General features: G+C 42.7%; 1 protein-coding gene across 12 annotated transcripts in view; it reads left to right on the forward strand.

The window, feature by feature from the left end:
• Positions 1 to 17,023: 17,023 nt before the first annotated feature.
• MCTP1 (multiple C2 and transmembrane domain containing 1) overlaps positions 17,024 to 27,723 on the forward strand; it is a 563,412-nt gene continuing 552,712 nt past the window's right edge. For 3 of the 12 annotated variants that reach the window (XM_025294002.3, XM_025294004.3, XM_025294007.3), the window contains exon 1: positions 17,030 to 17,790. In XM_025294002.3, the coding sequence (XP_025149787.3) occupies positions 17,053 to 17,790 (738 nt within the window). In that variant the 5' untranslated portion in view covers positions 17,030 to 17,052. Of the gene's footprint in view, positions 17,791 to 27,723 lie in introns of all 12 variants that reach the window. The other 9 variants (XM_044948555.2, XM_025294006.3, XM_025294003.3 and 6 more) reach the window with 6 other exon arrangements.

Below are 27,723 nucleotides of genomic sequence, written 5' to 3' on the forward strand. Positions count from 1 at the left end.
AACTCCTGGAGCCTATTCAAATTCATGTTCATAGAGTCAGTGATGCCATACAACCTTTTATCCTCTGTCCCCTTCTCCTCCTACCTTCAACCTTTCCCAGCATCAGGGTCTTTTCCAAGGAGTCAGTTCTTTGCATCAGGTGGCCAAAGTACTAGAGTTTCAGCTTCAGCATCAGTCTTTCCAATGAATATTCAGGATTGATTTCCTTTAAGATTGACTGGCTGGATATCCTTGCAGTCCAAGGGACTCTCAAGAGTCTTCTCCAACACCACAGTTCAAAAGCATCAATTCTTCAGCGCTCAGCTTTCTTTACAGTCCAACTCTCACATCCATACATGACTACTGGAAAAACCATAGCTTTGACTAGATGAACTTTTATTGGCAAAGTAATGTCTCTGCTTTTTAATATGCTTTCTAGGTTGGTCATAACTTTTCTTCCAAGGAGCAAGTGTCTTTTAATTTCATGGTTAAAATCACCATCTACAGTGATTTTGGGGCCCAAAAATATAAAGTCCCTCACTGTTTACATTGTTTTCCCATCTGTTTGCCATGAAGTGGTGGGACTGGATGCCATGATCTTCATTTTCTGAATGTTGAGTTTTAAACCAACTTTTTCACTCTTCTCTTTCACTTTCATCAAGAGGCTCTTTAGTTCTTCTTTGCTTTCTGCCATGAGGGTGGTGTCATCTGCATATCTGAGGTTATTGATATTTCTCCCAACAATCTTGATTCCAGCTTGTGTTTCATCCAGCCTGGCATTTTGCATGATGTACTCTGCGTATGAGTTAAATAAGCAGGGTGACAATATACTCCTTAACGTACTCCTTTCCCAATTTTGAACCAGTCTGTTGCTCCATGTCCAGTTCTAACTGTTGCTTCTTGACCTGCATATAGATTTCTCAGGAGGCAGGTAAGGTGGTCTGATATTCCCATCTCTTTAAGAATTTTCCACAGTTTGTAGTGATTGTAGTCAATAAAGCAAAAGTAGATATTTTTCTGGAACTCTTGCTTTTACGATGATCTAGCAGATGTTGGCAATTTGATTTTTGGTTCCTCTGCCTTTTCTAAATCCAGCTTGAACATCTGGAAGTTCATGATTCATGTACTATTGAAGCCTGGCTTGGAGAATTTTGAGCATTACTTTGCTAGCCTGTGAGATGAGTGCAATCGTGTGGTACTTTGAACATTCTTTGGCATTGCCTTTCTTTGGGGTTGGAATGAAAACTGATGTTTTCCAGTCCTGTGGCCACTTCTGAGTTTTCCAGATTTGCTAGCATATTGAGTGCAGCACTTTCACTGCTTTCCTAATCTGGAACCAGTCAGTTCAGGAAGGTAGCAAGAAGGTGGCCATCTGAAAACTAGGAAGAGAGCTCTTTTAAGGAACACAATCTACCAGCACTTTGATCCTGGACTTCCCAAACTCTAAGACAATGAGAAAAAAAAAAAAATGTCTGTTTAACTCACCCAATCTATGGTATTTTGTTATAGCAGTCTGAGGTGAGTAAGGTAGCATCTATTATTTATTTTCCAAACAGTTGTACTATTTCCACTAAAAACTCAGGCTAGTGAAGTCAGATGTGAATGCACACACTTTATAGTCAGCAAATATTTCCTGAGTGCTTATTATTTTCCAGACTCTAAATACTTTCATGTTCATTAGCTCTTTTAATATTCAGAATAATCTAGGAGGTGGGCATTGCTCTTCTCATTTTAAAGAGAGAAAACCAAAGACCAGTTAGATTAAATGATGTAACTAGAAAATGAGGTTATTGGCTCCATAAGGGAAATGTCTGTTCTGTTTCATTAATTGCTAGAAGTCTGATTGTTAGCACAGAGGCACTAATATCTCAGTATTATGGGGTTGATAGATTATTGATATCAAGTAACAGTTAAGCAAAATTTCTGCTCATTTTTTCCAGTTGAGTTGGTGTTTTAGTATTAATCAGCAAATTCGTTTTGAAAATTGAAAAAGTTTATGCTTTGCCTCTCAAAAACAAATCTTTCTATATGAGCATGCTTATTGAGTGGACAAGTTTATTTTTCATTTGACCAGGCTTATCAATCTTTTTTAACCCCCAAGTGTTTGTTGATTTCCTATTATAATGAGAAAGATCTTCCTAATTCAAAGATTTTTCAAAAATCATGTTTCTTCTGTAGTTATATATCTTTAGTAATTTTTCTGGTCCATGCATTTATCAAACATATTTACTGTACATTTACTATGTGTCAGGCACCATATATTAGTGAATGAAACAGACAAAAATGTCTGTGTCCATGGAATGATTGATCCACTGGGGTTTTTCTTTTCATTTATTCAGCTTGATATGCTTTGATATTGTCAATTATCTTAACATTTAATTAATAGTTGAGTTATAGGAAATTTACTTTGGTGAAAGAAATGGGGTAGGAATCCATCTTTGTCTCCATAGGCTTAGCTGTTTATCTCAACTGAATATTAATGTTTAATCTTTTGCTATTGATTTTGGAGCAGCACCCTATGAAAATCTAATTACCTGCAGGTTCTTGCATTTATTTCTAGACCCCATTCTGTACACTGATCAGTTGTGGCTATTCCTGAATCAATGTTTTAAATTTAAAATTGCTGTAACTTTATAATGACTTTTGATTTCCAAAGTGACTCATTTCCATGCAAAACTCTTCTTTTACAGATTTATTTTTCTTTACTCTTATAACATGTTTAGTCTTCCAAATGAACTTTACAACTATTTAGTCATGTTTTAAAAATTCTCAGTTTTGTGACTGAGATCACATTGGTTTTCATGGATTCATCAAGCAGAAATTACTACTAATCAATAGTGACTCTCCACACCCAGGTGTTTTCCATTTATTCACATCTTCTTTCATGTCCTGCAATAAAGTTGTAAAGCTTTCTTCATATAACTCTTGGGTTTATCTTATTTTGTTCACTTGGTTTTTATTTTTTTGTTATTATTTTTAAAAAGATTAATTTTGTACTTATTCCTTTACTGTCTTCTCTTGGTGTTTTTATGGTTTTTCCCTTCAGTTTTTTAAACCCACAATGATATAATCTATAAGTAATGGAAAATTTGCCTCATACTTTCCAATACTTACACATCTTTCATTTTCTTATTTAAATGCATTGGCTCACTCTTGCAAAACACTTTTAAGTAGCTGTGCCCTTGTTGAGAATCCTTGCCTTATTCTTGGCTTACACAAAATTGCCTCTATTATTGCTTTGGTTTGAAAGATTTTTGCTAGCTTTGGGGCTTCTGTCTACATCATTATATCACATTAAAAATTACTCATCTCAGTACTGTTGAAATTCTTTGTAGGGCAGTAACGGAGACACAGACATAGAGAACAGACTTATGGACATGGAAGGAGGGTGAGGAAGGAGAGGGTGGGAAGTACGGAGAGAGTAACATGGAAAGGTACATTACCATATGTAAAATAGATGCCAGTGGGAATTTGATGTATGATTCAGGAAACTCAACCCGGGCTCTGTAACAGCCTGGAGGGGGATGGGGAGGAAGGTGGGAGGGAGATTCAGGAGGGAAGGGACATAGGTGTGCCTATGGCTGATTCAAGTTGAAGTTTGGCGGAAACCAACACAATACTGTAAAGCAATTATCCTTCAATTAAAAATAAATACATTTTTAAAAATTACCTATCACTTTCACTAAGATTTTTAAATTAGAAAATAATGTTGAATTTTATCACATACTTTCTAAGTATTATTCAATCTCATTTGACCAAATTAATAGGGTATAATATTTTAATGGGTTCCCAGGTGGCACAGTGGTAAAGAATCCACCTGCCAAGGCAGGGGACACAGGAGACACGGGTTCAATCCCTGGGTCAGGAAGATTCCCTGCAGGAGGAAATGACAACTCATTCTAGTATTCTTGCCTGGAAAATTCCATGCACAGAGGAATCTGGTGGGTCATAGTCCATGGGGTCAGAAATTGTCAGACATAACTGAGCATGCATGCACTACTTTAATAAATTTCCTATTATCAAACTATTTTTCCACTGTGAAGATGGATCTAAACATGTTGTGATTTATGATTTGTTAAATATACTGTACTACTGATTTCTACTTGTGAGTTTATTTATAAACATAAATATGCTATCATAGCATAAATATCAATTTACAACTTGCTGTTTTCAACTCAGCAATGATTTAGTGATCTTTCTCATGTAAACATATTGATCTATCCCTTTCTTTTTGTCTTTTGTCTGCTGCATAGAACTTCATAGTGTGGATAAATCACAATTTATATAATCCTTCCTGTGTTGAAGGGCTTTCAAATCCGCCCCCCCTTCTTCTGGTAATTTCTAATCATTATTGCTATTTCTAACAATGCTGCAATACTATTATACATATCTCTTGGTCTATGTGCAGAGTTTGGGGAGTGGAGATACTAAGAAATAGAATTCCGGAGTCATCACTTAGGTGAGTTTAAATAATGCATACAAATTGACCTCTGAAATGGCTGTAACAGTTCACACTGCTGTTAGTAATGACCATGATATTCATTTCCTGCACACATACCAAATCTGACACACTCAAGCAGTTTTATATTTTACTCATCTCTGTAATAACATTTTAAAAACTGCATCTTAGTAGGGTCTAAGTTTGCACTTTTTCTTTTTGCTGTTAATATTTTTCTTCTGTGAATTTCCTGTTCATATCTTTAGCCTGTTTTTCTGTTGAGTTGTTTGTCTTTTTCTTACCAATTTAAGGAGTTCTTTATAATTTCTGCCTTTTAACCTCCTTCCTGTCATATATTTTACAAACGTCTGCCCATGTTTGTTCTTTTTTGCTGTATACTTTGTTTATGATGTTCTTTGTTGTAAATGTCATGTATTAGGTAGCCTCTGAGAAACCCCACTGGACACTTGTGAGAGGCTGAGAGTGGAAAAGGCACAAGATATCTTAGAACTAACTACTAGGGAAATAGCTTTGGCCTGAAAGGATCTCAGGTCTCCTGACCACAATCTGAGAGCTACTGCACTGTCTTGCCATACGTTTGAAAATAATTGCATTTATTCAATTTAAAATTTGCTTAAAACTCAACATTCAGAAAACTAAGATCATGGCATCTGGTCCCATCACTTCATGGCAAATAGATGGGGAAACAGTGGAAACAGTGGCTGAGTTTATTTTTTTTGGCTCCAAAATCACTGCAGGTGGTGATTGAAGCCATGAAATTAAAAGATGCTTACTCCTTTGAAGGAAGGTTATGACCAATCTAGACAGCATATTCAAAAGCAGAGACATTACTTTGCCAGCAAAGGTCCATATAGTCAAGGCTGTGGTTTTTCCAATAGTCATGTATAGATGTGAGAGTTGGATTATAAAGAAAGCTGAGCACCAAAGAATTGATGCTTTTGAACTGTGGTGTTGGGGAAGACTCTTGAGAGTCTCTTGGATAGCAAGGAGATCCAACCAGTCCATCCTAAAGGAAATCAGTCCTGGAAATTCATTGGAAGGACTGATGCTGAAGCTGAAACTCCAATACTTTGGCCACCTGATGCGAAGAGCTGACTCATTGGAAAAGACCCTGATGCTGGGAAAGATTGAGGGCAGGAGGAGAAAGGGACGACAGAGGATGAGATGGTTGGATGGAATCACTGATTCAGTGGACATGAGTTTGAGTAGACTCTGGGAGTTGATGATGGATGGGGAGGCCTGGAGCAGTGCAGTCCATGGGGTCTCAAAGACATGACTGAGTGACTGAACTAAACTGAAGGTACCATCTATTTCCTGCTGTAACCCTGACTGGTAGACCTATCCTGTGTGGGGACCAAAGGCCAGTCCAAGGGGATGAAGGAAAGGCAGGGGAGATGGATTGATAAAGAGGGAGAGAGAGAGGGAAGAATAAGAGTTCCAGCTATTTACTATCAGAGAACAGAGCTGTTACAAACCAGTTTAGGGAGCAGCCACAGTAACAAAAACTAGGTAGGTGGCACTCTGTAGCTGGCAGGAGAAGGGCCCGATGCTCAGTTTTTCTGTTGCTCAGTCATTCAGTCGTGTCCGACTCCTTGTGACCCCATGGACTGCAGCACACCAGGCCTCCCTGTCCTTCACCATCTCCCAGAGCTTGCTCAAACTCATGTCCATTGAGTCAGTGATGCCATCCAACCATCTCATCCTCTGTCATCCCCTTCTCCTCCTGCCTTCAATCATTCCCAGCATCAGGGTCTTTTCAAATGAGTCGGTTCTTTGCATCAGGTGGCCAGAGTATTGGAGCTTCAGCTTCAGCATCAGTTCTTCCAATGAATGTTCAAGGTTGATTTCCTTTAGGATGGACTGGTTTGATCTCTTTGCATTCCAAGCGACTCTCAAGAGTCTTCCCCAACACCACAGTTCAAAAGCATCTACTGGTTTTTTGGAGCACATCTTATTTTTTATGTCAGGATACTGAGTTGAAAGCCAGTGGACCTAGATGTACTCCCAGCAAAGGCTTAGTATGGATAGCTGGGCCCAGGCTGGTAAGGGAAGTGACAGATAGATGTCAAGGGCCCCAGCCAGTGAGAGCCAAGGGTAGGTTGAGTCATCTGGGGGCTTCTCTGGGCTCTGACTAGGGTAGGAGAAGACAGATTGTGTAAGTACAGACTTTCTTACAATTGTTAGCAGACAGACCCGGTAGACAAGGGGCATCTCCCCCAGAAAAGAAGAGGCAGATGACACCATCCTCAGACCCTTACTCTCTCCTGCTTTCATGAAGATGTGGAAAACCGCATTTTTTTCTACATTCACTCAAGATGCCTTCTTAGGAAGAGTTGGAAGAGAAGGCTCCCTGAGAGACAGTCATTTTGTCCCAAGAAGACTGTGGGCATTTTCTTTTTTAAAACAAAATTAATTAATTATAATTGGAGGGTAATTCCTTTACAATATTGTGATGGTTTTTGCCATACATCAACATGAATCGGCCACAGGTATACATGTGTCTGCCCCATTCTGAACTCCCCTCCCACCGCCCTTCTTATCCTCTGGGTTGTCCCAGAGCACCGACTTTGGGTGCTCTGCTTCATGTATCGACTTGCACTGGCCATCTATTTTACATACGGCATTTTCTAAAGAAATTGTCTAAAGGATTGAATCTTGATGATTGTTAAAATTGGGTTGAATATTTTGGTTCTTTTTCTTCATTAACCTCTGACTGAGTGGCATCACTCTAAAGGAAAACCAGACATATGACAGAAAACATACAGAAACTGTATTTTTCTTCCTATTTGCACAAAAGTTAGCAGGACTGATTTTTGATCCCAGCTCATGGCTGTTTGCAACGAGAAACTGTTCATACAGGTCCCTAGACCTCTTGCCATATAGCCAACCTCATAATGGCTCGGAGGCCCTATTTATAGACGGCAGCCCCTGTAAATGGTGAATACCGTTTTGTTTATTTCTGGCAGCAATTATTCTACATTAATTTGGTTTCTTAACTCAAGGCTGGGGGGAAAGCACAAAGTACTTGCACTGCTTTTCATCCGGAGCCAAGTCAGTGCAAAGTCAGACCTGATGTCTGGAGTTCAGGCTGTCGTCTGTTACATCCTGACGGAGATGGACAGTTCCTGATCTTGGAGTGGTTACCTGGTGGAGTGATCCAATCAACTGAATTGTAGAACTGACTGAGAAATAGCTCCACAAATACTGGAGTGGTGTGGAGTAATAATGATGGCTTATCCCTAAGTTCCCCTAAAAAATTGTTGATACCTGCAAAGACCTCACTGGTCCCACCACTGACTTTATATGAGACCTGGGCCAACTCCTCTCCTATGTTGATTTCTTAGGTGTTCAATCGAAAGAGAACATATACCTGTGTGTGCTGCATGCTAATTCACTCAGTCATGTCTGACTCTTTGCGACCCCATGGACTCTAGCCGACCAGGCTCCTCTGTCCATGGGATTCTTCAGACAAGAATACTGGAATGAGTTCCCATGTCCTTCTCCAGGGGATCTTCCCAACTCAGGGATCGAACCTGTGTCTCCTGCACTGCAAGTGGATTCTTTACTGCTGAGCCACCAGGTAATCTCATATAATTATCAATACATGACCAGAATTTAGCTGCCAATGATTGCAGAAATCAAGATTAGGAGAAGACATGTTGGATGGACTAACAGGCTACAAATCAGGGTCTTAGAAGCCTATTTTAGCAGACAGTTTCATTTAAGGTAATTTCTTCATAAAAGAGATTGTACTTGATTTAATTTTTCTAAGGATGTTTATCGACATTTAGTTATTCTATCTTTCTTTCCATTTTCCTACTTCCCCTTATGGGATTCAGAGAGAAGGTCATCTCAGAATAAAACCACACAAGAATTTCGTCTGTGTAGTTCTTGCCTGTGCATTTTCTAGGCAGGAAATTTTAAAACAGGGCTTGCCAGGAAGACAGTTAAATTTTCAGGCACTGGTTTGAAATCAATAATGTATATTTCTTAAATAACCATTTTATCTCACTTGGGGAAAAATGTGTGATTTAGAGAATTGGATTTGAAATAAACTAAAAAATGATTGCAACCTGGAAGGCATTATGTTGGGAGAAAATGGGGGGGAGAAGTATCTGTCTAATTAGCAAAAGGGCCAGATTCAAAATAGCATAGCAAAGAGAAAAGGTCTGTGTTGTTTAGCCAGTGTCTTAGTGTTCTTATCATTAATGAATGTTCATCTTAATTCTGTTAGTTTGAGATTTTTTTTTTTGATGTGGACCGTTTTTAAAATCTATCAAATTTGTTACAATATTTTTTTCGGGGTTTTTGTTTGTTGTTTTGGTTTTTTGGCCAAGGGGCATATGCAATCTTAGGTCCCCCACCAGGGATCAAACCTACATCCACTGCTCTGGAAGGCAAAGTCTCAACCACTGGACCACCAGGAGGTTCCTTAATACTGTCACTTTGTTATAACTGAGCCAGTTCTTCTGGGTTTCATACCCTATGATGAATGAGGCAATCTTGTGACCTCTTTTTCTGGTCTACAATGAGGATATGTCAATTAGGATGCTTTGGGCTCTAGGAAACCAGTGGTAAGCAGGATTTCAAACATATCTCCTCAAGAATCCTGTCCCTCGTTATGTTAGTATAGGTACAGGTGTGGAGGGACTTTGTAGACATAATTAAGTATTCTAGGAGACTGACCATGATATAGGGGCATTATCCTGGGTTACCCAGGTGGGCTCAGTGTGATCACAGGTGTTTGTGCTTAGTTGCTTCAGTCGTGTCTGACTCTCTGCGGCCCCATGGACTGTAGCCCACCAGGCTCCGCTGTCCATGGGATTCTCCAGGTAAGAACACTGGAGGGGGTTGCCATGCTCTCCTCCAGGGGATCTTGCTGACCCAGGGATTGAACCTGCGTCTCATGACTGAAGCTCCCTTGACAATCTTGGAGCATGCAGTGATTGTGGGAATGGTAGGCATGTGTGGTGGAGCAACAAGAGAGAAGAAATCAAATGGAATGGCATACTAGGTGTGGATGGTGACCTTCAGACTTCTTAAACACGGTTAAAAGTCTATGTGTTACTCACAGTTGAATTCAATCTCATATAATATACTCTTACAGTTTCCAGGATTGGTTACAGGTCTGGAAAAAAAAGGATAGAATGACTATGATCAGTTGAGAATAATTTTCCAGGGTGTAATGAATGCTGAGGAGTCTACCCTATTGTCTACTCTAGGAGGTCATTGGACAATATCAAGGAGGTAAATCGTAGATGAATAGTCTGGTTCTCAAGGAGTTTCACTTTCAGTGGGTAGACCACAGGCTCTGGGACAAATTTTGTCTTTATAGTCCTCTATAAAAGATTGTATGACCCTAAGGAATCTTGCTGGAGGAAGTTACTTTTATTCTCATAGGATGCCCGACCTGGGAAACTTAGCCAGAGTTTGAAATGTCTCTATAAGGGCCTTAGTTTCTGTCCCTTCAGGTTTAGCCACAAGGATTCAGATGCAAGCCGTTTGTTGAAGAGGCTCAGGGACCAGCAGCTGGGGTGGGGGGGTATGTGATGCAGGAATGAAACATAGCTGAGATGGGGCATGTCATGAAGCCAGCCAGCACCAAGGGCACTGGGAGAAGTAGAGAGTCCCTGCCTCTGAGTTATTGAGATACCTGCACATCAATGCCAGCGCTCATTGGTTGAGGGGTGTTCCAGGCACTTGGTGGGAGGAGGGATGTGAATTGGAAAACAGCCTTCAGATGGAGAGATCAGATATTCCGCCTGTGTGCTGAGGCCTGAGAGAGGACAAGGGCCCTAACAGCTTCTGCAACAGGGTGTGACTGAAGTATAGTTGATTTGATGAATAGATGGGAAAACAGGGGAAACAGTGGAAACAGTGGCTGACTTTATTTTTTGGGGCTCCAAAATCACTGCAGATGGTGACTGTAGCCATGAAATTACAAGACACTTACTCCTTGGAAGGAAGGTTATGACCAACCTAGACAGCATATTAAAAAGCAGAGACATTACTTTGCCAGCAAAGGTCTATTTAGTCAAGGCTGTGGTTTTTCTAGGCGTCATGTATGGGTGTGAGAATTGGACTATAAAGAAAGCTGAACGCTGAAGAATTTATGCTTTTGAACTGTGGTGTTGGAGAAGTCTCTTGAGAGTCCCTTGGATAGCAAGGAGATCCAACCAGTCCATCCTAAAGGAAAATAGTCCTGAATGTTCATTGAAAGGACTGATGATGAAGCTGAAACTCCAATACTTTGGCCACCTGATGCGAAGAGCTGACTCACTGGAAAAGACCCTGATGCTGGGAAAGATTGAAGGCCGGAAGAGAAGAGGACAATAGAGGATGAGGTGGTTGGGTGGCATCACCGACTCAATGGACATGAGTTTGGGTAAACTCTAGGAGTTGGTGATGGACAGGGATGCCTGGCATGCTGCAGTCCATGGAGTCAGTTGGACATGACTAAGCGACTGAACTGAATTGATAGTTGATTTACAATGTTGTGTTAGTTTCTGGTTTACAGCAAAATGATTCAGATATATATATCTGAGTATACATATATACTTTTTCACGTTCTTTCCCATTACAGTTTATTACAGGATATTGAACCTGATTCCCCCTGCTGCACAATATGAACTTGCTGTTGATACAGTCCCTATATAATACTTTGCATCTGTCAAAGGAAGTTATTTCCATACCCACCCAGTAGCACCTGCCTTTGTATCACCACTGAAAGTAGGAAATCAGACCAGGAATGAATAGATGGATTTTAATCTTACGTTGGAGATTTGTTTCAGAAGCGTATATAATTTTTAAGCTGGAAGAGACCTGAGAGGGGAACTAGCCCTTTTCTGTTCACTTTACTAGTGAAAAATTGAGGTCCACGTGCCACCTGTGGTGACAGAGCCCTCACATGCGGTGCCAGGCCAAGGCCAAGGCCAAGGCCAATGTCTTCTGACTTTGTGCAGAACAGAACTAGCATCAAGGGACAGGCAGCGGAGGCTTTGGGTTCCTCCACATCTCCAGTTAACCCCTTTTTTTCCTCCTTTTATATGGACAGTTAAGTTTTTAAAAATTATGTAAATACAGCTTCAAGTCCCCCCACTTTAATTCAAGCCTCATAGACAATCCTATGTCCTTCCCACAAAGAAAATTCAGAGTATCTTTTGGCCTCAGTTCAGTTCAGTCTCTCAGTCCTGTCCAACTCTTTGCAACCCCATGGACTACAGCACACCAGGCCTCTCTGTCCATCACCACCTCCCGGAGTTTACTCAGACTCATGTCCATTGAGTCAATGATGCCATCCAACCATCTCATCCTCTGTCATCCCCTTCTCCTCCTGCCTTCAATCTTTCCCAGCATCGGGGTCTTTTCAAATGAGTCAATTATTCATATCAGGTGGCCAAAGTATTGGAGTTTCAGCTTCAGCATCAGTCCTTCCAATGAGTATTCAGGACTTTTGGCCTAGGATTCTAGAATTTTTTTAACCCACACTGGTTAAGAAGAAAATAAAAAGTGGCTTAGGTTAAATAGTATAAAAAAGAAACAGCTCCTCTGAAGTTACTTAATATTAAACCACCTTTGAGAACTTTGAGAAAACTTTCAAGGAAGAAAAAAGCAAAAACTTGTTTACACATGAACCAGAATTTTGTTGAGTTGACTGTGCAGTCAGCACTCATCTCAACTTGTGAATTGTGACAACTGGGTCCTTGGTTTGGAAGGGTTCAAAGAGCTTCTTTCCACACGGCAGCGTTTTTCCATGTAAGGAGGAACGTCAGTCTGGTACCTTTTCTTGGTTTTAGTTCCAAAGTGGTGATAACTTCACTATTGCGGGCAGGCGTTCCTCATTAAAACTGCTGCCCCCATTGGGCTTTTAACCGGTTCCCTGTAAGGTGGGCCCAGCCAATAGATATCACTGTCCCCATTTCAGAGACTGAGAGAGGAAATGAGGGCTTGCAGGCATCTGGGCCAGTGCCAGGAGCTGGGAGAGGAGCCAGGGCCCTACTGATGAGAGGGCTCCGTAAGTGCCATTTAGTTGCCCTTTAACTCAATTAGTCCCAGACATGTTGTTTGGAGGCTTGCATTTATGTCCTTGATCTCATCAAGTGGAAGCTGTGGTTCTGCCCAAGATGGTCTTGCTGCTCACCCAAGGTAAGGACATGGATCCGTGTGTCTCCTGAGGCCTCCTTCAATTATTTCATTCTATTTATTTATGCATGCACTTAAAATTAAACAAGTTCTGTGGCTTTGAAACCCTGTAGACCGGGGATCTGCTAATTACTCAATGTGTGACCTTGTAAGATCACTTAATATGCCTCATACTTAGTTCCTTCGTCTATAATATGGGGTTGCTGTGATGATTGCATAGGGTAAGGGACACAACACTTAGCATTATGCATGAGTATCCCATATTCAAACTGTGGTTAGTCGTCTCAGTTCTGTCTTCATAACATCCTGTAACTAGAATTTCCCCACTTGCCCCACTTCTCACCTGCCACCTCTGTCAAAGACGCCACTGTCCCGTATGTATTTATAGTAATAGGACCTGTCTAAAGTCTATTCCTACCCCCTCCCTTCTGCACTTCATTGTTAACACAGGGGCCAGAGTGAGTCTTTTAAAATTCAAGTTGGATCACAGGTAACTCTACCCAAGCGCCCCGTGACTTCCCTTCCTCCCAAACCCAAAGTCCTCACTGTTGACCAGAGTCCTCTGCCATGTGGGCTTTAGCCATCTCTGCCATAGTTTCTCCTTCCACTTCCCTCTTGCTCTCTGTTCCAGCTATTTTGTCTTTCTTGCTGTTCCTCAAGCAGAGCATGTCCCTGCCTCAGTCTCTTTGCACTTAATGCTCCCTCTTCCTGGAAAAATTTGCCCTTAGATTTCCTCCCTCACTTCCTTTGAGCTTCTACTCAAATATTACCTTATCCATCACCTTCCCAACCTCTTATATATCGATGTATGATGCATATATTAATTTCATATTCATTCACGCAATAGATGCTCTATAAATATTTAGATGGTTCATAAACTGTAACGAAAGAAAAGCTAACATTTACTGAAGTCTTGCTATGTGCCGTTAGTTTTGCTTTCTTTTTGCTGGTGGCAATCTATCTTCTTAGTGTACTCTGTCGTCTGCTATGGATCTTAGCTCAGATGATGACTCCAGCAAATCTTCCTTCAGTCAAGCCACAAGTGATTCTTCACTCCTCTGTATTCCCTCAGTGATCAAGGGGATTCACTGTCCCCCTGTGTTGTAGAGCTTTTTTTTTTTTTTAAATAAGTATCTTAAATATAATAAGGCCTTTGATGGCAAAGGCCATATCCAGTGCAATTTTATGTAATGAACAGTTTTTAGGGCAGCCTCTCAATTTCTAATCCACTTTAGATACATAGGAAAAATTACTTGTCTTCTTTCAAGTTCTAGAAATGAACTCTCCTTGATGGATGAGTGTTATTTGGGATTGTAGATTTCAGAACCGGAAGTCTCAGAGTTAATGAGTTCAAGGCAAAACTAGGTAGAAGAGAAAAATGAAAACATAAAGCTACAAAAGTCAAACACATCATTAAAAGACTACATGAATATAAGATTGAATCATGTAGTTATCACTATGGGTCTGTGGCCCCATGTCAGTAAATATGACAAGCTTGACTTATTTATAGAGCTTTGGTAAGAAGTGATTATCACTTCTTCTAAATTTTCTATGGTAATTCTTTATTTTATTCTTGGAGTGTAATTACTTTATAATGTCGTGTTAGTTTCTGCTGTACATGAGAGCGAATCAGCCATCTGTATACATATATCCCCGGCCTCTAGAGCCTCCCCCTCCCCATTCCACCCCGTAGGTCATCACAGAGCACCGAGCTGAGCTCCCTGTGCTGTACAGCAGCCTCCGTCTAGCCATCTACCGTACACGTGGCAGTGTATATGTGTCAGTGCCACTCTCCCAGTTCGTCCCACGCTCCCCTTCTCTGCTTGTGTCCATACATTTGTTCTCTACATCTACATCTCTGTTGCACAATGGAATATTAGCCATAAAAGGAAAGAAGTTGGATCATTTGTCATGATATGGATGGACCTAGAGTCTGTCATACAGAGTGAAGTCAGAAAGAGAAATACAAATATCGGTTCTTAATATATATATATATATATATATATATATATATATATATATATATATAAAATGTGTCTCTATTCCTGCCCTGCAAATAGATTCATCTATATAGCTTATGAAAAATGGTACAGATGAATCTATTTGCAGGGCAGGAATAGAGACATGGACATGGAGAATCCTTTATTTCTTTACTTATTTTCTCTGTGCTTTCATTAATGACTTCCTAGAAAAACTAGTATTAGAATATTTTTTCCTACGTTGCCGGGAAGACTTCTGGATAAAATAGTTTCTCTTCCGAGCTATCACAGTAGCTCTATATTGAGGTAATTTTTTATGGTTATGGTATTTTCGGTGTAACTCTCTCGTGTGGAAAAGCCTCAGGCATTGAGTGAAGTCCTTTTTCACTTTATCCTTAGAACAGCCCTGCAAGGCAGGCATTAGTACTATCTCATCACTCATGCTTAAAACCCTCAAATGGCTTCCCATTTCACTTACAGGAGACTCATTCTCTTACTATGGCTGTAGGAGCCACCCCACCAGGCCTCTGCTTTCCTTTCATTATTCCTTCCTCCACTTATTCATCTCTTACCCACCTTATTCCACATCATTTGCAGCAGTTCCATCTGTCCTTGAACATGCCATGCCAAGCCAAGCTGCTTCCTGCCTTGGGGCCTTTGCACCTGCTGTTCCTTCTTCCTGGAATGCTCTGTAATCAGATCTTTCAATGACTGCTCTTTGTCCTCATTAAACCTCAACTCAAAATTTAGCTTCTCAGATGTACACATAACCTCAAAACAACAACAACAAAAACACCTTCTGTATGGGGTTGTCAGATGTAGAAAATAAAAATACAAAACAGGGAATTTCAGATAAACAACAAATAGTCTTTTAGTAAGTTGCATGCAATGTCTGGGACATATGCATACTCAAACATTATTTGTACATCATTTATTTGAAATTCAAATTTCATTGGGTGTCCTGCAATTGATCTGGCAAGCCCACCTCCACAGCCACTTTGTTATAGTACCCTGTTTTATTTTCTCCATGGGACTTTTCACTATTAGAAATTCTGTTTAATTCTCCCACTGGAAGATAGGCTGCATGAGGGTGGAGCCCTGTTGGCCTTGTTCACAGCTGCATCCTCAGAGCCTATCATATTGCTTGACATATAGTAGGTGCTCAATAAATATTTGTTATAAAGGTAAGCAAATAGAAAAAGAAAAACCTTAAAGCGCTGGGTGACACATCCAGGGCATACTGCTAGCTAGCGGAGATTGGAATTAGGCATTATGGTGCCAGGGCTCTTGTGAGTTTCCTACATTTTGCCGTGCGGAAGGGATCCTACTACTCTCTCAGGAGATTCAGAAGACCCTCGGAGCAGTAGATTTGGGGAGAAACCAAGGCTGCAGGAGCCTTTCTCATTTGCTTTGTAAGTAACGAAAGGAAAACGCACTTGCGTGAAAAGAACAAGATACTCTGCGTTTGGAATGGGATGAGAAGCAGTGCGCATCCTCCAAGTCTTGGGACACGGGTAAACTCCCTGCAACTTCAGGACTTGCTTTATTGTCAGACTCCCGGAAACCTCTAGACCCTGATTGCAGGAGAAACTAAGGGCACAAGCAAAGAGCGGGGAGGGGAGGATGGGGATGAAGTCAAGGCAGAAGAAATCAAACTCTGGTCCTGGACCCAGGGCGCGCAGCGGGGCGGAGGCAGCGGCGTTCAGCCTCAGGACTCGGGCGGGTTCACCTCTCGGTGTGGACACTGGCTGCTCCACAGGACCCAGGGAAGGCGCATGATTTCCACCCTGGCTCTCTTCATTGAACGGACCGAGATGGTCGGAGGGCGCGTCTCGCTGCCGGCCCAGAGCTAGCTGCGTGGGTACCTAACCGTGGCCGGCTCCCGGGGAGCAAGCTGGCTCGGGTCCCTAACCAACTCCAACCGGCTCTCGCCTCGCTCGCCCTCCCACCCGGGAGCTGGAGGACGGTCCGGGCGTGCCGAGGACTCCCTGTCGCGTGAGTCGCCCGCGCGCCCCGTTCCGAGGCAGCCGCCCCCGCCGCTGACAGGTGCTGCCCAGAGGGCGTCGGCTTCGGGATCCCCTGGCGCGGCGGCTGGGAGCGCACGGCCGAGCGCGCTTTGCTCCCCGAGTCCGGAGCCAGCGAGGAGAGGGGGCCAGGGCGCGGCCTGGGGGCGGGCGGAGGGGGGACTCCAGTGGCCTGGAGCCCCGGCGTTCGGAACCACAAACTTTGCGGCGGCCGCGATCTGGCCGCAGCAACAGCCCATCCCCGTCGGTGCGCGAGGAGGCGGCGGCGCCGCCGCCGGAGTCCCGCGGCTGGAGAACCTCGGTGGCTAGGGCGTCTTGCCCCCGCGCTGGCCCGAAGTCGCCGGTCACTCCCGGCTGGTGCTGCTGCGTCCGCCGCCGCCGCCGCCGCGGGGCTCCGGGAGGAGGCGCAGCCCGAGAGGGCGGAGAAGAAGGAGGAGGAGGAGGGGAGAGGAGGAGCGCGGGGTGGAGGATGGAGCCCCGGGCGGCCGCGGCGGGCTCGCCCGAGCCGGCGGCGGCGGCGGCGTCCTCGTTTCAGGCCCGGCTCTGGAAGAACCTGCAGCTGGGGGTGGGCAAGAGCAAGGGCGGCGGGGGCGCGCGCGCGGGGGGCCCTGAGCGCCGCACTGCGGACACCCCGTCGCCCTCCCCGCCGCCCCCCGGGGGCCGGCGGGATGCCCCGGCCGGCTTGGGTGGCGCGGGCAGCCGGTGGAGCGGCTTCAAGAAACGGAAGCAAGTGCTGGACCGCGTCTTCTCCTCCTCGCAGCCCAATCTGTGCTGCTCGTCGCCGGAGCCTCTGGAGCCCGGAGGCACCGGCCGGGCCGAGCCGGGGTCCACGCTGCGCCGCCGGATCCGCGGGCATCTGCTTCCCGTGGGGAAGGGGCCGGGGGCCGCTGCCGCCGCCGCCACCGCCGGCGCAACGCCTCCCGGCGGACGCTCCCCAGACTCGGCTCCCTCTTCGTCCTCTGCCTCATCCTCGCTGTCCTCCTCGCCCCAGCCACCCCCGAGAGGGGACCGCGCCCGGGATGAGGGCGCGCGGCGTCGGGGCACCGCGGCGCACTTGTGCCATCAGAAGAGTTCCTCGCTTCCGGGCACCGCCTGCTTGGAGCAGCTGCTGGAGCCGCCGCCGCCGCTGCCGCCTCGCGCTGAGCCAGCCCCGAGCCCGGCGGAGCCGCGGACCCCGGAGAAGGGCCCGGAGCGCGGCAGCAGCGGGGTGAGTGACAGGTGGGCGCGGCCCGAGCCGGGGCGCGCGGGGCCACGCCTCCAGCGGTGGGGGATCGGGACCCCGGGAGTGGCCCGGAGGGGCCGGGTAGGGGTGCTGCGGATCAAACAGTGCGAGGGAAAAGTTCTCACTTGCCCTCTGACTTGACTTTGGACAGAAAGAACACCTACTGCTAGAAGCTTGTTTGGGTCGCTTTCTCAGCTGCCTATGAAAGTGGACGTATTAATGGTAGCCCAATAGGAGAGGACCCTGGGGAAGGAAATGGCAACCCACTCCAGCATTGTTGCCTGGGAAATCGCATGGACAGAGGAGCCTGGCGGGCCACAGTCCATGGGGTCGCAAGGAGTTGGACACGACTGAGCGACTAAACACAGCACAATAAGATAGGAAAAAGGTTAGACATACAATGCGTACTTTTTTGGAGAGCCCCTAAAAGGACTGTCTAGCTAAGTCTCATCTTGTCCAAGGAAAAGCAAGCACGCCCAATACACTTGCAGGGAAAATTAGAAATGCGAAGAGGCAAACGTGAGGTCATGTCTTGGGGAAACTCTTTAAGCGCAAAAGTCTTCATCTTCCCGCCCTCCCTTCTCAAAACTTCCTGCTGCGAGTGGATCGCTGTCTAACAAGTGGACAGCGTGTCTCTTCCGAGTTAGTCACACGGATGTTCCTATGGCTTTTTCTGTTTTATAGTCATCTAAAGTAGTTGCGTTCAATTTACGCTGCTTTGTACACCATGTTGACTCTTGGGTCAGGCAATAGTCAAGTAAAAATCTGTAAAACGTTCCACTGAGCTGCGGCTTTTACTCCCTCGGTTTTGTAGGGTTTCGTAGAGGCGGTGTACTTTTGTAAATGTTTATCAAATCGTGGTCATGCTAGCAAGTATTTTGAAAGTTGCATTCTGCCAGGGACCTAAAGAACTTTTTTATTCCAATACATCTTATATTGATTCTCATTATCTTGACTCTGATGAGTTAGGTTAGGGATATATACAGTAAAACTTGAATTAGATTAGAAGTTGCATCACAAAAAACATAAGGCCATGCGTTGAAGGGTAAGATATGGGAATAGATGGACTTTCAGTTGAAAGTTTTTACAGTTTATTGGCTTATGTATTAGTGTAATCAGGAAGTAAACCAGAGCACTAGTATGCTTTGTTTCATAAACACAATTGCTTCAATAATCTGTTGTTACTGACGCTCTAGAAAATACCTGATGGTTTAGGACAAGGTTCCAGTTATTCTCAGAGGAGGAGGCAGAGATTGTATTGACAAAAAGCCTAAATGAACCTACCCTTCCTTTTTGTCTTGAAAGAGAATTGAATAGAACTCCTAATTCTGGCTCCAAAATGAGGTGGTTTTACAAAGATGCTTTAAATTCAGTGTTGATGAATACTATATATTTTAAAATTATTTATTTTTGAGTATGTACATAATCGTAATGTATAAGAATTTTAGAGCTGGTATACTTGTTTACATTTGTTTTTATTAACTTTTATGATCAAAACATTTTAAAAGACACCATATTTCTGCAAGTGTTAACTTACTAAATAATTTTGCAGTTCAGTGAACCAAGATATTTTCATAGCAATAGAAAGGAATTCAGAATTAATCTCTATATTCATTTTTATCAAAACGTTTTCAGATGCTATCAACCTTTATTTGAAAAATACTGCTATTTAAATATGAACATTCTATACGAAAGACCAAAAAACCTATTTGAGAGAATTTGAAGCAAACATTATTACCTGTGTCTTCATAATATTCTGGACACTTGCATGATATAATCCTCACAACTGCCCTACATGATAGAAGTTCTTGCTATTTTATATGTTAGGCAATCAATGCTCAAAGAAATTAAAGAATCTTTCCAAGGTCACATTGTTAACATATGACAGAAAGAAGTTTTGTCATTCTCTAAAATGTTTTTCCATCATGACAACTACGCTTGACCACTTTTAGAACTTTGTATGTCTCTGAGATAACTTCAGTCCTATTGATGAATACTTGTAAGTTAGCCTATTAATACATTCCAGTTTCCTAGAATCTGTTCTGTGATTGATTAGCTGAATTAATTTGTTCTTTGTTCTCAGTAATGCATCGTTGCGTATCTTTTATATCACATTTACAAATGACATTATTGATCATACCGTTTATAGTTCTAAAGAAGCTTTTCATTATAAAGAACCAGAATGTCAGTGAAGTCATAGGAGGAATACAAAGGCAAACCATCTTTCAGAGAGTAGGTGACAGGTGGAGTGTAGACAGGAAAATAGGCCCTGAGGCTTAATTGTTGATTCGCTGCATCTGCTGCTTATGAAACCTTGTGCCCTGAAAAGTGGACAGTTTTCTGTTACGAGTCCCACATCCAGTTTTTAGCAGCATTCTTTCACTAATGCACAGAGAGGATTCCTCAGTCTCCTAAATGCCTCTTTGCCCAACTCTAGGAACCTGGCTCACCCCTCTAGAGAGAAGGAAGTAATGGAGCTGGAACCTGGGGCTGGACAAGGACTCCTTAAGGTGTCCAGGAGTAGGTGTAACTGCAGCACCCTCCTGGGCTTCCAGCCCGACTCAGGGATATTTCCTTTCTCTCCCTGCACCTCCTCACTGAAGACACTTGGGCATGGGGAGGGAGCTTGTCACACATGCAGATTTCAGTTTTATTCACAGTTCATAAGCACAGATGGGAACACATAAAAGACAAGATGCTAATAGCCTTAAATCCATCTTCAGATTGCCTAGAGAAAAAGCCCTTTCTCTCAAAAAAAGAAAATTCATTGCAAAAGAAAGCAGGTTACTCAAATTTTCTCTTGTTCTCTGCTTGCTCCTGGCATTAGCCATGTTCTCCAACACTCTTCCCACCTCTCCACCCCCCAGCCCAGCACGAGGCCCCAACAACATATGTGCGCATACACTGAGACTGGGTGGAGATACGGTGCAAAAGCAAAAAAATCATTTTGGACTGCTTGGGAAAGAGATTTGGAAGTCTCTGCTGTATAATCATTACAACTGAACAAACCAGTCTACCTCCCTTGCCCCTGCCAGTCTACTTGCTATTGTGTGTGTGTTTTTTTTAGTCAAATATACCTTTGAAACAGTTTAGCAGACTTAATAATGCCTTGCTGTTGGGGCATGTGCATTATTTAAAAGGTTCTGCTTTGAAAAAAAAAGAAAAAAGAAACCCCTTTCTTCCCACTGATTCTAGTTCACGTGCTGGGCCATATTGTCATACCAGATGCATTTCATTTTCTGCAACACAGTTGGGAAAGATGCTTTCTCAATTTGTGTGCATATCAAAAATGTGCCAATTTTATGTATTCTGTCTTGATGAGTTACTAAAATTATACTTTGCTGGAATCAGAAAGTCCGTTAAAGAGTGAGGCATGAATATGTTGCATTTTTAAAGTGTTTTAACAAAAGTTTGCAGTGTTTATGAATGCTAATCCTTTATTTTTTTCAAATTCATTTTGTTAAAATTGCTTTCATAGAGGAGTAAAAACTATTTTGAAAAGAGAGTAAAATATTCAGGGTATGAAATGTTTCAGGATGGAATGTTTCAAAACACAGTAGGAAGAATATCCATTCCTTGTGATAAAGTTTCTAAATTATGTAGGAAAGCTCCAATAAAAAGTGGAAGGTACTTTCTAAGATTAAGTCTAGACATGAAGTAAATCTGGCTTTATTAATTATCTGATCTTTTAAAGAAAGTCTGTATCAAAAAGTTTAAAAAATGTGATTTGTGTAATTTTTGCTATTTATTTTTCAGGTGTCTTTAATCTTACTTAAAATAGCATAACTTAGAAGGAAATGGCAGCCCTCTCCAGTGTTCTTGCCTGGAGAATCCCAGGGATGGGGGAGCCTGGTGGGTTGCCATCTATGGGGTCACACAGAGTCAGACACGACTGAAGTGACTTTAGCAGCAGCAGACTTGGGAAAGCCACACATTTTAAAAAGTAATGTAAATAATTAAAACTACTAAAATGCCCCTAATAACCTAAAAAATAAGCTCCTAGAAGGAGTGTTAGAAACTTTTCCAAAGCTTTTTCAAAGTGAAAGCGTGAGGGTGAGATCTCAGGACATTTTGGAGCAGGATGTACAGTTCGATGTGTGATTGCATTCTTGAAAAATATTGGCATCATCAGGTTATTCCAGAGAAAGGGCTAGATGGAATGATAGTTTTGCTCTAGAGCGGAATTGTTTCCTGTAACCTTCAATATCAGGTGTATCTGGTGAATTTGTGTAGAGCTATGGATCTTGTGGGCTTCCCTGATGCCTCAGAAGGTGAAGAATCTGCCTACAATGCAGGAGACCAGGGTTTGATCCCTGGGTTGGGAAGATCCCCTGGAGAAAGGAATCCTATCCACTCCAGTATTCTTGCTTGGAGAATCCTATGGACAGAGGAGCCTGACAGGCTATGGTGCATGAGGGTTGCAAAGAGTCTGACATGTCTGAGTGACTAACACATACACACACACACACACACACACACACACACACACACGGATCTTGTATTTATAAATGCAAGTGTTATCAGGTATATGTTAATTGAGATGGGCTTGAAACCTGTCTCAATAAAGACTAGCAGTTGAGTGCTGTTTATAATTTTTGGATGGTTTATTAAAGTTTTGCCGCTGCCACCTTTGCAAGTAAATGGGTGCTGAAAAAAATCAACAGGGGCTTTGCTGGTCTTTTGATGTAAATTATTTTCCTTGCAGTGGTGGCAAAAGTAGCCTAAAATTAACCCAGACAGTACTCGTGACATCACAGCTTCTTTAAATAGTAATGAAAAACATCTTATATAACTTTTGGCAAATATGTGGACACTACCATGAAAAAGTGAATAAATACTTTGAGGGATAAAGTAGGAGTAACAGGTTTGTAAAGAAAATAGGACAGACATTCCCTCTTGTTTTCTGTTGCTCCATCATTTGGAAATAGGGGATGATTTCACAAAAGTAAAGGTTAATAATATATATTTGGCACAAGGAAACATGTAGTATGATTGTTTCACTTATATCGATTATCAAAATGTTTGCCAACTCTAGACTGATGACGAGTAAAGAGTATGTGTAGATAACATTGGAAGCGTTGACAAAATCTGCAGATTCAGAAGTTAGGGTAATGGATTTTTAAGTTAAATCATAGTTATTTACAGCTTTGTAGCAGACATCTATTTTAGAGTAGCAGAAATTAATTTTTTGAAATGTGAAATTTTTTGCTTTGACTTATTAATTTTCCTGGAAAACTTACTAAAAACCATATATTTCCCTGCCTCAATAAACCAAACATCCTAAATAAAACCTTTTCTTGATATCTGAGGGCCATTGTTTGAATACTGGCTTTTTTGGTGGAGGGGGTTGTTTTTGTGAATGAAATAGATACTGTTTTAACTTGCTTTAGATAATCTTTCTTGTTTCCATGAAAATACAGTGCAAAGCATACCTATTTATGATAAGCTTATCTTCCTATAAAGTTCCTCAAGTCATTTTTTTTTCACTTGTCAAATAAACTTTACTGTCTTTATTTGTGGATTTTATTGCTATCATTGAAACTATTATATTTTTGCCTGCATGGTGAGGTTTATGTGCTATCTTGATGTCTTTGTCATTATCAACTTTTTCTTCTACTTTACATTGTTTTTTATAAATCAGGTGTGAAAAGTAATTACTAAACCTTAACAATTCAAAACTGTATGCAAATATATTTCTTGCTCCAATGTATACCAGTTTATTAGAATTTTTTTTTCAGCAAAATAGCAGGCCACCATTTCCCCAGTGTCTCCAAATATTCATATTCAATATTAGCCTGAATGCAAGCAGCATGAAAACTTCATTTTCAATATAATGAGATTTAAAAGTCTCACATATTATGTTCTTGAGAGAACAATTTTCCTATGAAATCTCTTTTGAGATGTTTTACATCAGCCTTATTTCCCATTCTTTTTGGCCCTAGCCAATCTGGAAAATTATGGCACATGATAGATGGGACTCTGGACATTTTAGGATCAAGGCAAGCCTCCTAATTCTACGGATTTTATTTAGAGAGGCCCCTTCTGTATTAGCAATCACACCTTATTTTGCACTGCTAGAATAGAATTTGGCAAGCCTTAGGACAGTGGACAGAGAAGGCAACGGCAACCCACTCCAGTACTCTTGCCTGGAAAATCCCATGGACGGAGGAGCCTGGTAGGCTGCAGTCCATTGGGTCACTCAGAGTTGGACATGACTGAGCGACTTCACTTTCACTTTTCACTTTCACACATTGGAGAAGGAAATGGCAACCCACTCCAATGTTCTTGCCTTGAGAATCCCATAGACGGGGGAGCCTGGTGGGCTTCTGTCTATGGGGTCGCACAGAGTTGGACACGACTGAAGCGACTTAGCAGCAGCAGCAGCAGCAGGACAGTGGACCTATGGAATCAACATTGTAAAATGGATTACCGTTTTATACTGTTATTTATACCATTACCATTTATTACCGTTTTAAACCATTGCTGAATGAATGAAGGGATGAATGGATGGGCTGGAGCTATTCAGAGATAAGTTCTCTTGGAGAAGTTTCAAAATCACTTTATGGTTGTAGAAAGATGTTCTTCTTGCCTTCTTGTTTCCAAGTCCTTTTATGCCTGGCAAACGTATTTGACACTTCCCTCTTCTCTGAGCTGCTGGATTGGCTCTTCTCAGCCTGGGCTTTAATTCTGGTTCATATCTGAGGGCACAAGGGAGCATATGACCACCGTAGTGTGCTCACATGGGGGATCGGGGAGTGATGTCTGCTTCTGAGGTGTCTGGCTCGGGGGTGCGTTTCTTGTTGCTGGTCTCTGACCCCAGCTATCTGTTTTGCACCCCAGTCTCCTTGTCTGGCCTCTAAAATTACACCCCCACGTCTGGATCACTGGCGCTTGTTGACATGTCCTGCCTCACGATCTCTGAGTCTTGACCTCCCCTTGGATGTTAGCTTAAGATCGCTTTGCTGCCTGCTTCATTGCACTTCTCCTCAGCTCCATTTACTATAGATTAAAAAATCCCATCTTGATCAAGAATCCTGCCCTCATTAGCCTGACTCATTCTGCTGCCTCTTGAGGTGCCAAGTGTGTGAACTGGGGTTCAGATGGTCTGCCAGTTGCTTTTCATAGTGACCACCTGTCTAATGTTCAGCATATTTTTAGAACACCAAAGCCTCCTTCAGAACATCAGCATTGCCTATCAAGGGTGTTTCTTCCCTTGGAGGACTGAACCAGGGCTGTTCACTCATTGTCGCTGTGTCCCTGCTTATTCTTCTGTTTTCTAACTCTCACCCTGCCTGCTCCTCGACATCATCCCCTCTTTTCCTTAGCCCTGCTTGTTTTCTCTTTCTCCTTAACATTTTCTCTATTTCTGATTGCAAGGTGATTTTTATAACTAACCACTAAGCATCTGGGGCTTTCCCAGGGGCTCGGTGGTAAAGAATCCGCCTGCAACGCAGGAGACGTGGGTTCAGTCCCTGGTTTGGGAAGATCCCCTGGAGAAGGAAATGGCAACTGAGTCCAGTATTCTTGCCTGGGAAATCCTATGGACGGAGGAGCCTCGTGGGCTACGGTCCATGGGTCCGCAAAAGAGTCAGACACAACTTAGCAACTAAACAATACCAACCACAGAAACTAAGCAGCTGGGGCTGCGCCGTCCCATATGGCAGAGACACTCGGCTACTGAGCACTGGAGAAGTGGCTAGTTCATGTTGAAATGTGTGGAAAGTGTAACGCGCACACCAGATTTTTGAAGCATCAGCTCAAAGAAAAGGAGGTAAAATACCTTACTACTAATTTCTTATATCACTTGCGTGTTGAAAATAGTAACGTGGATATATTGGATTAAATAAAATATATTATTAAAGTTAATTTTACCCATTTCTTTTCATTTAAAAAGTGTGGCTGCTGGAAAATTTTCAGTTGTGTGTGTGTGACACATTTTTATTTTATCGGACAGCAGTGATCTAGAGCATGTGTTCAAACTCCATTACCCACAGGGGACATAAAAGTAAATGAGCACAGGAGGTTTGCTGGGGCAGGCAGTGAGTGAAGGAAGGCGCCAAGGGCTCCATTCCAGGGGCAGCTACTTCTCCCTCCAGCTGATGATTATCATTCAGTGAAAGAAGCAGTGCAGCCAGAGTTTCTCGGTTCTTTAACAGAAGCCAAAATAATCCGGATTTTTGTGTGTCGTCTCCAGAATCTTGCATTTTTGGCAAATAGTTCATTTTTTTTTAACTGCAACACAGATCAAATAAAGTATATCTCTGGGCTGAATTTAGCTATCAGCTTGAACTTCTGACTCAGAGAGCTCATGTTTGACTTTGCCTCTCCCTTCCTAGTGCCAGGAGAATGTTACCTGGATACAGTGGGTATCGATAACATTTCACAGAATAGCAGCATCAGGAGTGGTGGGATGGAAGATGGAATGCAACAGGTGGAGGGGTGCGTGGAAAGAGGAGGGGGGACAGGGAGGCAGGTCAAGAAGTTTGGCCTTTCCCAGGAGTAAAAGAAAGTGGTGCTGAGAGCACAAGGACTGTGCTGGGAGGGGATCGTGGGCAGGCTATTGGCTTTGCTTCCAATGGAGATAGAGAAGGGGAGGTTGAAATTAAAGGAGAAAATGGGTTAACTGATGGATGTAGTCCTTAAAGACACGGGTGGTTGGGGTGGGCCCAGAGAGCAGGGAAATGGTAGCGTCTGCAGAAGAGATGGCGCGGGTGTGGATGCAAGTAAGGAGCAGGCTGGGTGGCAGTAATTTGAGGGTGCTCCCAGGAGAATATGTGCCCTGTGAATTCAGGAAATGGGGCGTCAGTAGTGGGACTGAATCCTAGGGTGTTTGCAGGAGGGGATATTGGGAAATGAAGGTGCAAATGAAGGTGTGGGAACTCTGAGGGTTGAGGAGCGAGTGTATCTAGGGCCCCAGAGGCATTTGAACAGGGAGACTTGAGTCTTGGAAGGATGAAGTCAGAGGCCAGGACAGTCTGTTAGAGCCTGAAGTTGGCGGGTGACTGATCCTGGGGAGGAGGACATGGACAGATTTTTAAGACCAGTGATGCGTCTGGACCTTCGGGAAAAGGTAGAGTGAAAGGACTAAATCACAGCACATTCCTTCCTTATGTTTTTGATTTTTCCTGTTTCTGGTTCGAAATGCTTTTACTAAAAGGTATTTTCCTTTGGGAGGGAGAGGGAAGGTTGGATTCTGAATTTGCATGTATGCAACATGGTTGAGGGTGCTGGGCCCTTGGGTGCCCAGTTGTCACTTATTTACTGTAATAACTCGGTCTTAAAAAAATTTTTTTTAATTGTAGTTTAAAAAATGGACAGGGAGGCCTAGCGTGCTGTAGTCCATGGGGTCACAAAGAGTTGGACATGACTGAACAACTGAACTGAACTGATTTATAATGTGTTAATTTCTAGTGTAAAACTGATTCAGTTATGTGTATGTTCTTTTTCATATTTTCCATTATGATTTATCACAGGATATTGAATATTATTTCCTATGGTATACAGTAGGACCTTGCTGTTTATCCATTCTATATATACCAGATTGCTTCTGCTAACATCAGACTTTCAATCCATCCCCCCCTCTTCCTTGGCAACTGCAAGCCTGTTCTCTATGTCTGTGAGTCTTTTTCTGTTTCGTAGATAAGTTTATTTGTGTCATATTTTAGATTCCACATATAAGTGATACGTCATTTGTCTTTCTGGCTTAACTTCACGTACTGTTTTAAACTCTAGGTCCATCCATGTTGCTGCAAATGGCATTATTTCATTCTTTTTAATGTAAAACCTCATATTCTTGATAGTTATTTTGGATTCTTCTTGAGTAAAATAGTTATTTTCTCTGCAGTATTAGGTACTGAAAGCAGTGAGTGTTAATGAAACAAAAGAAAAGACAAGGCATATGTTTGTGTTTTTAAAAAA

This window comes from Bubalus bubalis, chromosome 9 (assembly GCF_019923935.1).
Source record: "Bubalus bubalis isolate 160015118507 breed Murrah chromosome 9, NDDB_SH_1, whole genome shotgun sequence".
NCBI classification, from domain to species: Eukaryota; Metazoa; Chordata; class Mammalia; order Artiodactyla; family Bovidae; genus Bubalus; species Bubalus bubalis.